The sequence below is a fragment of the Zalophus californianus genome, chromosome 1, assembly GCF_009762305.2.
Source record: "Zalophus californianus isolate mZalCal1 chromosome 1, mZalCal1.pri.v2, whole genome shotgun sequence".
In the NCBI taxonomy this organism is placed as follows: Eukaryota; Metazoa; Chordata; class Mammalia; order Carnivora; family Otariidae; genus Zalophus; species Zalophus californianus.
Window position 1 is genome coordinate 98,254,010 of NC_045595.1, and position 16,725 is coordinate 98,270,734.

The following is a 16,725-nucleotide window of genomic DNA, read 5'->3' on the forward strand; positions in this document are numbered from 1 at the left end:
GTCTTATTAAAACAAATTCATTCTTTTTCATGGTTCAAAAAAAGATCAGTGTAAAAATTTTTTTTGCATGTCCTGCTGTGCTTTGATTTGTGTGTGTGTGTATTTGTTAATTTTGATCACAAATGTATTCTAAGTCATTATCCAGGTTCTCTTATTTTTTCCTCCAACTATGTGAGCTTCAGCTTTTCTGTAAATTTCTATATTGTCTCAAATTTTTAAGTGACAAGTATTGTTCATTAAAACTTTTTATATATGAGAACTAACTCTTGAATAAACACCAAAATACATTCTCTTGTATAAGTAGCAGGAGCTTTTTACTTAAAACTTAATTTTGGGGCACCTGGGTGGCTCAGTCGTTAAGCGTCTGCCTTCGGCTCAGGTCATGATCCCAGGGTCATGGGATCGAGCCCCGCATCCGGCTCTCTGCTCGGCGGGAAGCCTGCTTCTCCTTCTCCCACTCGCCCCGCTTGTGTTCCCTCTCTCGCTGTCTCTCTCTCTTAAAAAATAAATAAAATCTTCAAAAAAAACACAAAAAAACTTAATTTTAACTGTACTGATACTTTATGTATGCTAGTTTATAATACAGCTTTAACTATGCAGCATATATGTTGGTAGGCTGTTATTAGAGAAATATGTGTGTGTGTATATATAATTTTTTTTTTTGCATCTGAATTACCCAGGTCTTCTTAAGTGGTATGTATAACTGGTCAGTCAGGCAACCATTAAGTGTTTATCGTGGTCCCACTACGTGTATAATAACTTTTCAGTTTGTAGATATTTGGTACATGAAGATTTCTTTTAGAAAATAATTCATTTTGGATGTGCATATAGCTATTTTTCAACTGACTTCTTCCACATATTTATAGCAAAACATTGACTACAGCATCTCAAAACACATTAATTTTGACCTATACTGAAGCCCTAATTTAGAAATTGCCCACATCTTTAGCAGAAAATAACACAAAGCTAATATTCAACATAGAATATTTTCACATGTTTTTTCCACAGCTTCCTACAAATTGACAGTGTTTGGTTAATGCTTGTGTTACTTGGGAATAGCTAACCCTCAGACCTATTTTTGTGTGAATTTCTGTCAGTAGACAGATTCTGCTGCTAAAAAATGAATTGAGAAATCTGTTTCCTCCATCATCCACTGTGAGAGTGAGCAATACTGCTATGCAACAAAAATGCTGTCACTTTATCTCCATGTGAATGAGTAGTTTAAACCCCTCTTCTACCATTGATTAAAACAGGTTGGTAAGAGTGAGACTACTCATGTGTTTCAGATTTTTTAAATGAAATCATCAATAGGTGGAACTTTGAAATATATTCTTCTACAAAAGTGATTTCCTTTCCTTTTATATTTTGATGACTGTTTTCTTATATGAAGATTAAGATATGTTCTTGCTCTAAGAGATTAATCAATGTTTCCCCTTTTAATTTTTTTTCACCATTATATTTACTAAGTTATCTGATTTACATGAAATTTGGCACTTTAGGGTGTTCTTTTTCTCACAAAATATATTTAATAAAAACTGTGTATGTACAAATGTGTCAGTGTTCATTTCATTTAAAGAATATACAGTCTTGAAAATTAATCTATCATAAGTTTATTTTCCAGAAAAAATAATTTTGTTTTAATTAGTAAAACAAAAGAAATTTATTAGATTATTTTTTGGGGAATGAAGGTGGTTCTGTGGTTCTTTAATATGAAGAATTTTAGTAAAGACCAACTGCATTATTACTACGATTTAGTTTGTGCTGAAATAATATGAGGGAATCAGTTGATTAACATAAATTTGTTATGATTCAGGTATGATGCTAGAAACGGGATTCATTGAAAAAATATAGATTCTCTAACTTCATGAATCTTATATCCTAGTAGAGAGAGATAATAAATAGGAATTTTAGATAGTGATAAAATGCAATAGGGGAAATAAAACGGTAACGTAATAGAGACTGATTTGGGAACTGGGGTTAAGATTTTGGTTTGGGTGCTCAGGAATGGTCTCTCTAAGGATGTGCTATTTAGACTGAAATATAAATGATGAGGAGGTAGGTGATAAATGTTCAGCAGAGGGAACAAAGTACAAAGGCTCTGAGGCAGGAAAAGTCTTACAGACATTTTAGTAAAACAAGCAAATGTGACCTTGAGTTTGGAGATAGGATCTGTTCTACTTTTTTTTCTTTTTTTTTTTTTTTAAAGTAGGCTCTATACCCAGTGTGGGACAAGAGTTACATGCTCTGTTGACTAAGCTAGCCAGGTGCCCCGTTCTACTTTTTGGGGGGGAATCTGTTCTATTTTTAAGACTAGATCTGAATCTGGATTTTTCTCTTCTCCAATTGAAGTTGATGGCTCCTTTTTTGTACCTACAGGTTGGTGAGTTGTTTTGAGTAATGTGCTGCTTCTGAATCTTGCATGCCATTGTTCATCATAATTCTGTCATTAGTCTTACTATCACAGATGTACAATAAACCCATTTTATAGGGGATGCTAAAATACCCCAATTTATGCTGGATAAAATATGTACCAGAGGCAAGAGAGAATATGCTGCATCTGAGATGATTCAAAAAAACTTCTAAAAAACAGGATGCAGTTGCAACACTGGCTTATTTTGAAAAAGGATAGACCTCTAATAACTTTGCCTTCTAGGATAATCTACTAAATAAAGTAGGTTGGAATTCCCCTGGATCTAAGAAATTAATCCAGCCCCTGTGGGAGTCCTTATGGATGAGAAATCACAAACCCAGAAGCTTGAAAAAACTTAAGAGTAAAGTGGTTTTTATACTTGGAGCTACCTGAATTTTTACCTTTCAATACTCTGGAACTTTTGGATGGGTCAGCATTAGAGTTAAAATTTTACTAGACTATGAAGATTGTGTAAGTAAGCACACATATAAACCCACATATGTACCTCTGTGTTCAAGGGCTACAAATTAGCAATGAACAATTTTGACAGTCCACCAAATATGCAAACTTGGAAACAATATAGAATGGGGAAGATTTATGATACATTAGAGAGAAAGAAAAAGCTAAAATGATTTAATAGATGACTGTTTTGAAGTAAACACATGACAATGTTTGGAAAGGTGGGCAATCTTGTCATCTACCTAAGGCCTCCTATTAGAGAAGATATAAAGAGTACTTTGAATTGTGAGAAAGTTATATTTGGGAAATTGGGGAGTTAGTGATGGCAAGAACAGAGATGGAATAAATCAACCTGAATAGGAAGTATTTCCCTCAAATATAAGATATTCTGATGTAAATTTACTGCCTTTAAAAACCTAAAGCAGTGAGGGCACAATTTTGATTTTTCTATAGTTGTGGGAAGCAATAAGAATTATTAAAGACATGAGTTGTAGTTTTACCCCCTAGCTTTTAAAGGTGCAAGAATCTGCCTTAAATAAAAGCTTGCTTTAAAAAAAAATTATTCAGGGGCGCCAGGGTGGCTCAGTTGGTTAAGCGACTGCCTTCGGCTCAGGTCATGATTCTGGAGTCGCAGGATCGAGTCCCGCATCGGGCTCCCTGCCCAGCAGGGAGTCTGTTTCTCCCTCTGACCCTCCGCCCTCTCTCATGCTCTATCTCATTCTCTCTCTCAAATAAATAAAATCTTTAAAAAAAATTATTCAAGAAAGTAGTACTGTGCTTCAGTTAGCTTTTGCCTAACGCACATCTTTTAAAATCAAATTTATAAATGTGAAGAAACCACTGGAATGACTGTAGATGCTAAAAATGTGCTTATCCAATGGCTACGTGTTGGTACACTTGAATTACATGCGAATAAATGTATGACATCAAGAATGTTATGCCAGTTTTATATCACAAACAAGTTGTTGAAAAAATAGTCTAGAAATGAGTTTAGCTAGTCCAAACACAACACACACACACACACACACACACACACACACACACACACACACACAAGCACAAGTCTAGCGGCGTGACCAACACGAAATAATTAGACAATTCCACAAGGGGGGTTCGACTAAACATTAAGTCGTCAAAGGTTCAGTACCCATACCGCTGCATGTTTACATGCAGCAGGGGACCGCAGGTAAATTACCTCAACAACCCGGGTGTGGAAAGGTCGCACTGGGCCGTTCACTTAGCCCTCACCAACTGGATACCTTTCGAGGCTGCAGCGGACTGGCGAGGACCGGGGGCGTGGCGTACGTAGGCCCCGCCCCCCACAACGGCCCCGTCCCCCCGAGCCCGCCCCGTTGTCGTCGCTATAGCAGAACGGAAGATGACGTGAGGAGAGTCGCGAACATCTCCGGGCGCAGCTGGGCCGGCGGTTCCCACAGCCCGGGAGCCCGACGTGCGCAGAATCGCTCTCGGAGCTCCTTCCCCACAGATCTCTTATCCTCCTCCCGGGCCGGGCCGCCCCCAGCGCGGCCCCTGCGCCTCCTGGCACGGCCCCGCGCTCAGCTGCCGCCCTGGCGCGCGCCACTCTGTCGTCCCCGGAGGGGCGCGGACCGGCTCGGCCCGGGCGCCGACGACTGGGGAGGGGGCGCTGGCCCCGGGGCCGCGCATGCGCCGCCACCAGTCTGGGGCTGTCAGTGGAGGGCGAGTGCTGGCTCCGTGGGGAGACTACGCCCTTTGGGGCCAACGGGCCGCGCGCTGAGGCGGCCGTGGGAACGACTCATCCCTTTTCCAGCCCTGGGGCGGGGCTGGGGTCGGGGTCGGGTCTGGTGGGGGCCCCGCCCCCGTCTCCTGGCCTGCCCCCTTCATGGGCCGCGATGATGGCGGCTCTGTACCCGAGCACGGATCTCTCGGGCGCCTCCTCCTCCTCCCTTCCTTCCTCCCCATCCTCCTCTTCGTCGCCGAACGAGGTGATGGCGCTGAAGGATGTGCGGGAGGTGAAGGAGGAGAACACCCTGAATGAGAAGCTTTTCTTGCTGGCGTGCGACAAGGGTGAGAGCTAGGCCCCTTTCTCCACTTCTGGGCGCCCCTGCCCTCCACACCCTTCACCCTTTCCCCAGCCTCACCTTGGGTCATTCTTCCCTCACGCGCGGAGCTTCTGTACCGCCTCGCCCGCTGCCTCTCCCGGGCCACCCGGCACCGCCTCTGCCCTGTGAGTGTGGAGCTGGCGGGCGGGAGCAGCCGGCGTGCAGCCCTCGGAGCACCGCACCTGGGGCGGTTCTGGCCGTGGCCTCCCTTTGTGGGCTCCGGTGTTTAGGTAGAGACTTGCCGACCAGACCTCCGCCTCTGCTACTAACCCCCTGAATGACCTGGTCTCCCTCTCCGAGCTTCTGTTCTTTCTTTCTGGAATCCCACAGGGTTTGTCTAGTTTGGGACCTTCTAGTTAGAAAATTCCATGACCTTGCTTAGGGTTCCTCGTGTTTATGGGCTCTCACCTGGTTTTTGTTTTTCTTTTTCTTTAAACCCGTACTGGTATTATTAGCTTCAGCCACCCATTGCCTTGGTGTTCAATGACTGTTGAATGGGATTTAGATATGTCAGTATCCTGGGTGGAGATAAAGATAGGACTGGAGAAATTATGCCTTAGTGCCAAACTTTTTTTTTTTTTTTAATTTGCGGAACTTTGTTCGTGCTTTTCATTGGAGAAGAAGGTTTATTGTCCTTGAACCTTCTGGAAAAAATGGTCGTGCAAAACAATTACAGGCAAAACTGTGGAATGTATTTAATGTGTTTTTCTTTCAAAAAAAAAAAAACCAACTAGAAATCAATCACTTTTATGGCCATAATAAAATCTCTTCACTTAAGCATGCTTTATATTGATGCATATAATAAAAGGAATGGGAAATTGATTGCCCTAAGAGGGCTTTTATTTCCCACATGTAAGAAAATGCTGTAATTTTTTTCTTTCTAAATTTATTAAGTTGCCTTACAATGGCCATGCTCACTTAGGAATACTCTGTTTAGGATCCTGCAAACTTCCAAACACAAACTCAAAGGGCAGCTTACACTGTGAAAAGATTAACTACAGAGGATTTTTTGTTTGTATGTATGAGTGTGTTTTTAATAAATCACAGCCTTTCTCACCTCTCTTACTGCTTTTGAAATAGGATTTTATTTACACAACTTTTTGAGAACACATTAACATATAAACAGTCCACTTGTGTCTCTCGTCAGACACTTTTATGTTCTTATGTAATAGTATTAAATTATATTATGGAAGCTTTTGTTAAAGTCCACCATGGACACAACTTTGAATAGACTTGGAAATGTAAAGAAACAGAATATGTTTATAACCTCACAAAAGTCACTGTGGATTATGTAAAATTACTTAGTATTACTGACGTGGATTATCTGAGTTCTCTTCCCTCAAAAATTCTCTGAGAGGGGAAGGGACAAGATTGTGTTGTACTAGAATGAGTAAGTGGCTGCTGCATCTACCCCAGCTTACTGAGCTGTGGTTATTTTAAAGCAAACAGAAAGTATGTCAAGAAAGGGAATTTAATATTGCTGTCAACTGAGGACAGAGGAATGTCATAATGGAATGTGGTTGGAGAAAGTACTTAAATGGTATGTATATTTAGAATTATTGCATGGTATACCTCAAATGAAAGTTTTCATATATGATAGTTTTGTAGCCTATCCAGTAGTGTTAGTTGAAATAGCTTCCTATTCTTTGCCAATTTCCCATTTTATAACATTAAGATCCTCGGAGAGATTTAGCTTTTGGGGGTGGGGTGGAAGGTAAATATGCATGTTTTTTTTTTTTCCCCTTCTATAAATTAAACATTTTTTTACATGAGTGAGATTAAATAGGTATTTTCTCTTTCAGGTATGTTGAAATGAATTCTTGGCTTAGATTTGGAAAAATGGTTTAAATTACATATGTTTATGGTATACAATTTACATTGAAAAAATAAATTTGAGTTATAGCAGTATTTTTATTTGCTTACATGTTTATATTCACTAATATTGTTAAGCCTTTTTTAGTGTATTTTACTTTTAATCTAAAAGTAAGAAATTTCTTGAAGTAGCGATAGCTTCCACTATTACATTGGAGCTTTCATCAAACTGAATGGCAAACATTTGCTAAAACAGGCATTAGGGTAGAGTGTATATGCTTTTCATAGATGATTTCATTTTATCCTGACAACCCCATGAGCCAGATCTGTTGTTATACCTATTTTACAAATGAGGAAAATGACGCTTAGCAAAATTTTAAAATCACTTTGCCCAAGGTTACATTAGCTAGGAAGTGGTAGAACTCAGATCTGCTTGAGCCTGCACTCTTAAACACTATGTTGTATTGATCTAGTTGTAGTTGAATGAATGAAAATCATTTGTGTTAGAAAAGACATATCCAAATTTGGATTTACTAGTTGGAGATGAAACTTGCTCTCTATGAATGTTTTATAAACCTTGAGTCTGTGGATTATATTTATCCAATAAAAGTGAAAAGCTTTAATAGCACTAGAACAAATCCACACTGTCGTATCTATGTTTCTCATCCTTTTCATTTAGAAATCCTACTCTATGTGTACAAAATGTTTATCATATAGTCCATTTAGGGAGAATTCCTAAAGCAAAAATTATGGAGATTTTGGTTATGTGTATGTTAGTGGATGTTAGTGGATGGGTGTGTACACATTGAGGAGTAAAGGAAAAAAGTAGGAAAGAAAAAGATTTTGTTTGATTTATAGCTGGCTTTTATGAAAAATGAGCTCAATATATCTAGGTAAGTACTGATCTCCAGGTAGTGGCTGCTTAATAGTGGCTGTTATTTATCTTGAAAGTAGGTCAGAATCATGTATCATTGGTTCTTTGTATAAAATTTAGAAGAAGAAGTCAAAGTTCCTGTACTAGTGACAATCAAGTTAAGTATGTGCCCTGCCCCCAGTAAAATTCTCAGAAAGCACATTCATATTCTTTATAGACATAGAATGCTGCAACTCAGAGGTGAAAGATAATTGAAACAACAGCTGGCTATTTTATGAAATATTAAGCAGGATTCTTATGACCACCTCTTTCCTCTCTCATTGAGAGTTAATGTGATAATGAGCCACTTTTATTTGTGGGAGCCTGTGGTTTACTCAGGCCTGATGGCTGGAGAAAGGGTTACTACATCGGTTTAGGGAATGCCTAACTAAGTATAGTTCATGTTAATTTACCTCTTTTAATATAACTTGAGTAGATGGTAGCTTTTAGTATATGTTCACGAGCTAAACCTATATTAACCCTTTAATATGCTATGATAAGTTCTTGTGCAGAGAAAGGAAATAATGAAAGGACTTAGTCCTGATTTAGGACCTTTCAACTCCCTATGAAGGGCATTTTCAGGAAATTTCTATTTGCAATTAATGAGTCAGGGTGCCCTTCTTGAAATTTCAGCATGAGGGCACAGGAGGGATGGAGAGAGCTGTCCTTGGGCTCAGTCTAGTCTGAGGTCTTACGTCACCTTTGTGGTGGGATTTGCTGCGTTGTGTAGAAGGGTGCCTTGATGTTTGAATTCTTACATGAATTTGCATAACTTTGGACGAAGCATGCTTTTAAAATGGGCAGAATTTCTGGGAGAAGTAATACTAAACTGCCATTTTAATAAGACCGTACTTAATATATTTAATGGGACTTTTTTAGCTAACTGATGTAAACTAAAATTTTATACAACTTGCAACATCACTGAATTGCATCATATACCAGTCATACCAGACTCTAATTACAAAATAAACATTGCTTCTAATTGTTTTTCTAATAGATACAAGAGTATACTGTTAATAATTTTTAATTTGTCAACTTACTTACTATAAAAAAAGCATCACCTTCTATGCTGTAAGTATAATTTTTTTCCTACAGCAGAGTGAATCTTTGCTCCTTTGCCAGATGATATTCATTATCATTAATAGTCTTCATTAACAGTCATAAATGGCTAAGAACTTACAGTAATAATTGTCTTTTTTCAAAAATATTCAAACATACCATGTTTTTGAGTATCTTTAATTTTTAAGGTTTCGTTTATAAGTATGATTATAAAACGGATTTATGAGAAATATTGGGTTTTGCACATTTGGGTAAAACTACATTTTTAAGTCACTTTCACTGTAAAAGTCTTGCATTTTTTTCTTTTTAGAATTTGGTTCAAACTAATTTGAAGTTTGCTATAGAGTTAACATTTTAATCATTATTGTCACTATTTGTATTTACAGATCCAGCAACTAAATTTGATCATGTCTTTGTATTTTTTTACCTCATTATTCTTTTTCCTTTTAATAATAAAATCTTTTTTTAAGTGTCTTTAGTAATAGTTCAATTAGATTGTTGCAGTTGACACACTCAAAAAGTTTGTTACAGAAACTTAGTTTGAAAAGCTTTACAGATTTTTTTGACATAAATTCTCCCATACTTCACAACTAACTGAAAATTTGGATACTATAAAATTAAACTAAACTGATCAACATTAATGCTCCCATTTTAGTGATATTAAAATTTACCATCATATGCCAGAAAATAAAGTGAGATGCCAATGAAGAAGAGATGGAATCATCTATTCTTAATTGATATTGTAACATTTCTCCACTGTATTTTTTTAAGATTTTATTTATTTATTTGACAGAGAGAGACACAGTGAGAGAGGGAACACAAGCAGGGGGAGCAGGAGCGGGAGAGGGAGAAGCAGGCTTCCCGCAGAGCAGCCCAATGCGGGGCTCAATCCCAGGACCCTGGGATCATGACCTGAGCCGAAGGCAGACACTTAAGGACTGAGCCACCCAGGCGCCCCTCACTATATTTCTTAAGGGTTTATCACAGTTGGCCAGGGTGAATCGATTGCTAAAGATCCATGAGATTACCCTGGTGTTTTATATATCATTTTATTTTTAAAAATTGTTGTTTAGTACTCATTACATTGATTTCATGACTCCTGGTGGGTTGCAACCTGCATTTTGGAAAACATTAGTCTAGAAAGATCACAGTGAGTAAACAGGAAGAGTTGCACAAGGTTAATAGGGAATGGTAGCAAAGCTCAAGTGCCGTAGGGCTTAGTAAGCCACAGTGAAAATTTTGGCACTTATTTTAGGTGTGATGGAAAATCTCAAGATTTTTGGGAATTGAGTGATTTTAATTTAAAAAAGATCACTCTGGCTGCTAGGTGGACAGTGGATTAAAGGGGTGGGACTAGAGCAGGGGCTACAGCAAGGTTAGCAAACTATGGCCCACAGGCCAGATCCTCACCACCTGTTTTTCTAAGGCCTGTGAGCTAAAAATAGTTTACATTTTACATTTCAAATGGGAATAAATCAAGAGAATAATATTTTATAATAGGAAAATTATATGAAATTAGAACTTTAGTGTTCACAAATAAAGTTTTATTGGAACACATTGGAATTCATTTGTGTATATGTAGTCTGTGGCCGCTTTTGTGCTGTAAGGGCAGACTTGAATATTTGCAACTTGAGATAATATGGCCCATAATGCCTGAAATATTTACTATATGGCTCTTTATAGAAAAAGTGTGTTGAGCTTTGTATTAGAGTATTGGCAGCTATTTCAGTAAAGAGTCTACTGCAGAGGGGCGCCTGGGTGGCTCAGTCGTTAAGTGTCTGCCTTCGGCTCAGGTCATGATCCCAGCGTCCTGGGATCGAGCCTGCTGAGCGGAGAGCCTGCTTCTCCCTCTCCCTCTGCCTGCCTCTCTGCCTACTTGTGCTCTTTCTCTGTCAGATAAATAAATAAAATTAAAAAAAAAAAAAGAGTCTATTGCAGAGTCCAGGAAAGAGATGATAGTGGCTTTGACTGTGGGTAGCAGTATACATGGATACAAGTGGATGAGTATGGGAACTATTTTGGAGAGGGAGCTGAGAAGGCTTGCTATTAAATTGGTGTACTAGTGGAATTGATTGAAACGTTTATTTTCCCTTCACCAAAAAAAGAACCATCTAGCCAAAAGGTAAAAAGATTATGTTGCATTTCCTTGTATATATTACATTTTAAAAGACAAACGATTTATGTAACTCTTAAAAGCAACTTGAATATAAAATGAAAAGCATTCATATATTTGACATAAAAGGCATTTAAATTGTAATCCTTGCTCTATAACTAGCTTCTTGCTTTGTATTTTAAATTTACTAACCTCTTTGTACATATACACTCATACCAAATATTAAGACTGTTCTGGGCTTAACAATGTAGCACATTGTTTTAAATGGCTTGCAAATGTAAACTTAGGTAGAATACTTAGAAACCACTCTAGTTTCCTATAGATTCTGTGACTATAGCATGTAATTTTTCATTTGCATGAGTATGTCAGCTGTCGCAGGGTGGAACTTCTTATTTTTAGGGATGAAAATTACTTACTTGGTTTGATTTTTTAAGTTTTATTTTCTCGTATAGTCCCCTGACTGTAATGGAAATAGTCTTTGAAACCTAAAGCTAGAGTATCTGACATTTGCAATACAATTACTCTTGAAACAGCAATCTAAAGTTTTAAAACAGGTAGCAGTTGTTTCTTTCCATTTGCTATACCTGAAATTTATAAAATTTTATAAGAATTGTACTTATACAATTTTTTATACTTTTCTGTCTCTGACAAATGGCTGACTTAGATAATCTGAAAACCCTTCTGCTTCAAATCACCTAGAAATGTCAGTTAAAATATAACAAATGTCCATTTAAGTGAACAGCTGATCTTTCAAGAAATTAAGGAAACACTCATGATCCAAAAATGATCTGAAGAACAGAGGAGTGTGTGAGCTAACATTTTGGCTACTCTGTGGATGGGGCAAGAGTAGTTATTGGTCCAGGCATTATAGGGATTTGAATTTCAATGCACATATGGAAACAGGTTATAAGGCCTTGTGTTTGTACAAAGTGGGAAATTAGCACAACATCCATGCATAAAATCGGGATCCTTAAAGCACTGTACCTGTAGCAAAGGGGTAGATGAAGAAAAGAACCCACCCACCAGCACTGGGAGACTACAGTGAAGCTTGTAAGTAAGAATTTGCAGCTGTAGTCCTCTCTCTTGTTGGTTTGGAGTTTGTTTGTTTACTTATTTTTAATTTTTAAAAAAAGATTTTATTTATTTATTTGGGAGAGAGAGAGAGAGAGAGTGAGAGAAGGAGCAGGGGGAGAGGGAGAAGCAGACTGCCCACCAAGCAGGGAGCCCAACATGGGGCTTGATCCTGGGACTCCAGGATCATGACCTGAGCTGAAGACAGACACTCAACCGACTGAGCCACCCAGGTGCCCCCAGGGCTTGGAGTTTAATATTACCTACTTGGTCTGTGAAAACCTAAACTGAGAAATAAATATAAAAAAGATTGATAGGATAGCAAAACCTCTGAGTTATCCAGAAGAAGGAAGCAAAACATCCTTGATGTTACAATCTTTCAAACTAGGCTGCCAGGATTCCCACAGTTAATCTGCATGAAGAGTTTGCAACACCCAATTTAAAAATTCAGAAGACAGTCACCCATTCTCAAGAATGAGTCGGTAGACACAACACATAGGATTAAATCCCTGAGGCCTTAGATAATACCGTATAGAAATCATAAAATAAGTATGTTTAAAATGACTAAAATCTGGGGCACCTGGGTGGCTAAGTCGTTAAGCCTTTGGCTCAGGTCATGATCCCAGGGTCCTGGGATCGAGCCCCACATCGGGAAGCCTGCTTCTCCCTCTTCCACTCCACTTGCTTGTGTTCCCTCTCTCGCTATCTCCCTGTCTGTCAAATAAATAAATAAAATCTTAAAAAAATAAAAATAAATAAAATGACTAAAATCTTAAGGAAATGAAAACATAAGGTAAATCAAAAGATTTGGAAAGGAATCCAATAAAACTTAAGTAAAAAATAGTCATTAAAAATGAATGGGTTAATTAAAATTAATAAGTACCTGGAAGATTTGAAGAAATTATCAAGAATATAGAAGAGAGAAAGAGGAACAATAAATCTTTAGAGACACAGAAGTTGGAATGAGATGATCCAACATAATGTTTAATAGAAGTTCCAATAGAAAAAAGAGTAATATGAGGATGAAGCAGTATTTGAAGAGAATGGCTGAAAATATTGCAGAATTTATGAAGGGCAGAAGTCTTTAGATTCAGAAAGCCTAATGAGTCCCTAGATAAATTAGTTCTCACCTAGACACATCATGAAACCAAAGAAAATGTAGAGCTTTTATGGGAGGCATTCTCTGACCACTAATATATTGAAATCACCTTAAATAAGGTTTTAAACATTGTTTTCCAGTAATAGTGCTAAATTTTCACTGGTCTATCTGTATGTTCACTATTAGTTCAGCTTGTGACTGAGAGCTTCACTTTGTGAAGTGTTTGGTAAGTTTTTGTCATGGAACAAAAGTGTTTAAATATTAATTAGTAGTGCTATGAGGAAAATATTTCTTTTTGTGACTAGTTTTCTTCTTGAGGGAACTAAGGAAATATACCATCAAAAAAACTACTATTCAACTTCTTCCAAAATGTGTGGGGACTTTAAAGTCATTGGCTAAAAATAGCAAATTTGTTAGAAGTTTTAACAGAAATCTGTTACTTTTCCTTCTTATTCACCCAATTAGTTAAGTTTTAGGGTTTTTTCCTTCTGTATCATGAAATTATTCATTTCTTTTTCCTTGGGGTTTCCACTCTGATTGTTCTTTTCCTGTTTATTATTCATAGACTTTTAAGGACAACTATATTTGCAAGTCATTTAAAATGGTTTATTGATCTTATGTTTCAAAAGTTAAATGAAATAAAACAAACAAAACCCACCTGGCTTTATTTATTTAGCACTTCTTTTTTGATTTATTCTGCCAAATTACTGCACTAGCTGGTGAACAGACAAATATAATGGGCACTGGGTGAAAATGATGACCTCTGTACTTATTCTCATTTTCCCCTATGGGTCAGTTGTTTTGATGTAGACAGAATAGAGTTAGGCAGAAGGTAACCTGCATGCTCCTGACAGGTGAAACTTCACTTTGAAATATTCTCACTTGAGCCTTTACCATCATTAATCCTAGTTCTGCCTTAGAGTTTTGAGCTGAATATTCCCTGGCCATGTAAACAGGTTCATTAATGAGATAAGGTGTGTGTGTGTGTGTGTGTGTGTGTGTGTGTGTGTGTGTGTGTGTGTGTTGGGAGAATGGGGAGGAGAGGAGAGGAATTTCTGGCAGTGTGTGTGTGTGTGTGTATGTGTGTGTGTTGGGAGAGTGGGGAGGAGAGGAAAGGAATTTCTGGCATCCTTCCCTTTTACTATGCATACCCACTAGCATATATATATATATATATATATATATATATATAGCATATATATACATACATATATATATATATATATTCATACTGCTTTTCCAAACTACTTTTCCCCTACCTATAAAACCACTTCTTAATATCCTCTGCTTGTTTTTAGATCATATTTTTAACCATTATTATGTGCCAGTAAATGTGTTTATGTATTTGAGGTGTAAAACTTAAATCCTCTACGCTTCTTAGGTTTTTCTAGTTTCCAGTCCGTACTTATGGACATCATTGCTTTAAATATCTTCTAAAAGTTTCTCTCCTTATAATCAGTCAGTTGTGAATTTTAAACTAACAACTTTTATTTCAACTGCACATTTAAAATTTTTTCTTTTTGCTTGCAGCTGAGGTACATAGTATTTTATCAGGATAAGGTTTTCAGCAAGGAAATGTTCACATTTTCTTTGCACATTTCCATATACAAAAATGAGTTTAGGTTTTTAAATTTTAAATCAACAGGCTAAGTTTTTACAGTCATTCTTATCTAATATGTCTTGGATATTAAATTATGTTTGTATATTGTTATTTAGGTGACTATTATATGGTTAAAAAGATTTTGGAGGAAAACAGTTCAGGTGACTTGAACATAAATTGCGTAGATGTGCTTGGGAGAAATGCTGTTACCATAACTATTGAAAACGAAAACTTGGATATACTGCAGCTTCTTTTGGACTACGGTTGTCAGGTACAAGGCTAGATAATTCTACCAGTAGCTTCTAAATACTGTTAGATATGCCATGTTTTCTTCTTTCTTTCTAGTTTCCTTTCATCCCCCCTTTCTTCCTTCTTCCCTTCCTTTTTTTTTCATTCTTATCTTTCACCCTTTATTTTGTCTTGAGCCACTAAAAGTTTTAAAAACAAACCAAAAAAAGCCTTTTTTAAAAGTATATTTTGACTTGATTTATCTTTTCCCTCCAAATTTTTACTTCCTCCCTTATATGTTTTATAACATCTCACAGAGGTAAATTATCACGATTTATTACAGATGACTTTGTTTTTATTACTTACGTTATTACTATTTATGTTATATATCTAAAAATAGTACACGTGTTCTGAAGTGTCAGGGGAACAGGTTGTTCTGTGGCTCATGTAATTTACAAACATAAGAACAAAATGCTCCTGACTCACAATGCAATTTTCAATTTGATTTTGATTTTCTCCTGTTAAATTTTATTAAGTTTTCCTTTTGTCTGAAGTTTAGTGTTTATAACTAAAGATGAACAAATTTTTTTTAACTGGAAAATATAGACCTTTCTGTTTGTCTTTATATCAGTTCACATAGAAAAGCAGGCATGCATATAAGTCTTGAGAGAATTCAGTCAAGAGATTCTGAAAGGAAATTTAATAATATTATTTTCCTTTTCTTTTGGGTTTGCTTATGATGGGAGCACATGAATCCTGGCACTTTTTTTTTTCTTTCAAATAGTATGATTGCTCTGTTGTAGCTTCAAATTAATGAGACTTTTTTTTTTTTGAGTGGCATCAGGAAGCCCTCACAGAAGATTTTTAAAATATAAGTAGGTTAGTTCTATGTACATATATATGCATTGCAATCTATGGTACTGTCTCTATGTATACATAGAGCAGAAAAAGAAATTGCCTTCCCAGCAATTTCAGTTACCCAGAACACCACTGAGAATCAGAAAGTAACAAAAAACATCTCTGAGCAGTAGCTGCCATGAAGTTTTCCATTTATAAACTTTAGTCATAGGAGTATGAGAGCCCTCCTTCGACTTTAACAAACTTCAGTCCTTAGTCTTTAATGCATAGAGAATCAGAGGGGCAACAGAAGGAGCATGAGGGCTGCAGTGAAACAAAATGGGGCACAGTACCTCTGACTCTCTTTAATAAAGAGGTCAACAGCATTCATATCTGATAATCTCTAATTAATGTTTACAATGGCCAGAGTAAGTAAGTAAAAGTTAAATTATATTCAGTACCTATTGTTTTAGAAGATAGAAGAATATGTATAGTACTTCTGAAAGTAGAAAACTTCCATCAAAATAGTTTAAATTTCAAAGTTAAATACTTAAAGGCATAAGCTTCAGTTACCTAGAAAATAAGGTTATAAAGAAAGACCTTGATGATTCTGGATAAATGAAGTATTATGGTATAATCGTCATTTTTGTCTTTTTACATATATGATCCTATGTATATAATAATTCTGCAATATACATGGTTCTTTCACATGGTTCCTGATCGTATTTGAACATCATAGCCAACCTATATAGATATCACATTTTATAGATCAGAAAACTGAGGCTCATAGACTTTAATGAATTGCTCAAAGTTCTGAAATAAGTGAAGGCAGAGCTAAGATGCGAACCTGGTCTTCTGACTGCAAATCCCATGCGCTTTCCAGTTCACTGTGTTCTGTCTCAGGTTACCTCTGTCTTACCTATCAGTCAACAGATGTCCAAGGCCTTCCATGGGGTGTGATTGTGGAAATGAATAAGGAAAACATGAGTTTCATACTAAAGCATATTAAAACTAATTGGATAATGAAAGTATAGTTGACCCTT

General features: G+C 37.0%; 1 protein-coding gene across 5 annotated transcripts in view; it reads left to right on the top strand.

The window, feature by feature from the left end:
• Positions 1-4,285: 4,285 nt before the first annotated feature.
• The window catches only part of TRPC1 (transient receptor potential cation channel subfamily C member 1), a 70,962-nt gene continuing 58,522 nt past the window's right edge, over positions 4,286-16,725 (top strand). For 2 of the 5 annotated variants that reach the window (XM_027584208.2, XM_027584209.2), the window contains exon 1: positions 4,742-4,915. In XM_027584208.2, the coding sequence (XP_027440009.1) occupies positions 4,883-4,915 (33 nt within the window). In that variant the 5' untranslated portion in view covers positions 4,742-4,882. Of the gene's footprint in view, positions 4,916-14,733; positions 14,889-16,725 lie in introns of all 5 variants that reach the window. The other 3 variants (XM_027584207.2, XM_027584205.2, XM_027584206.2) reach the window with 3 other exon arrangements.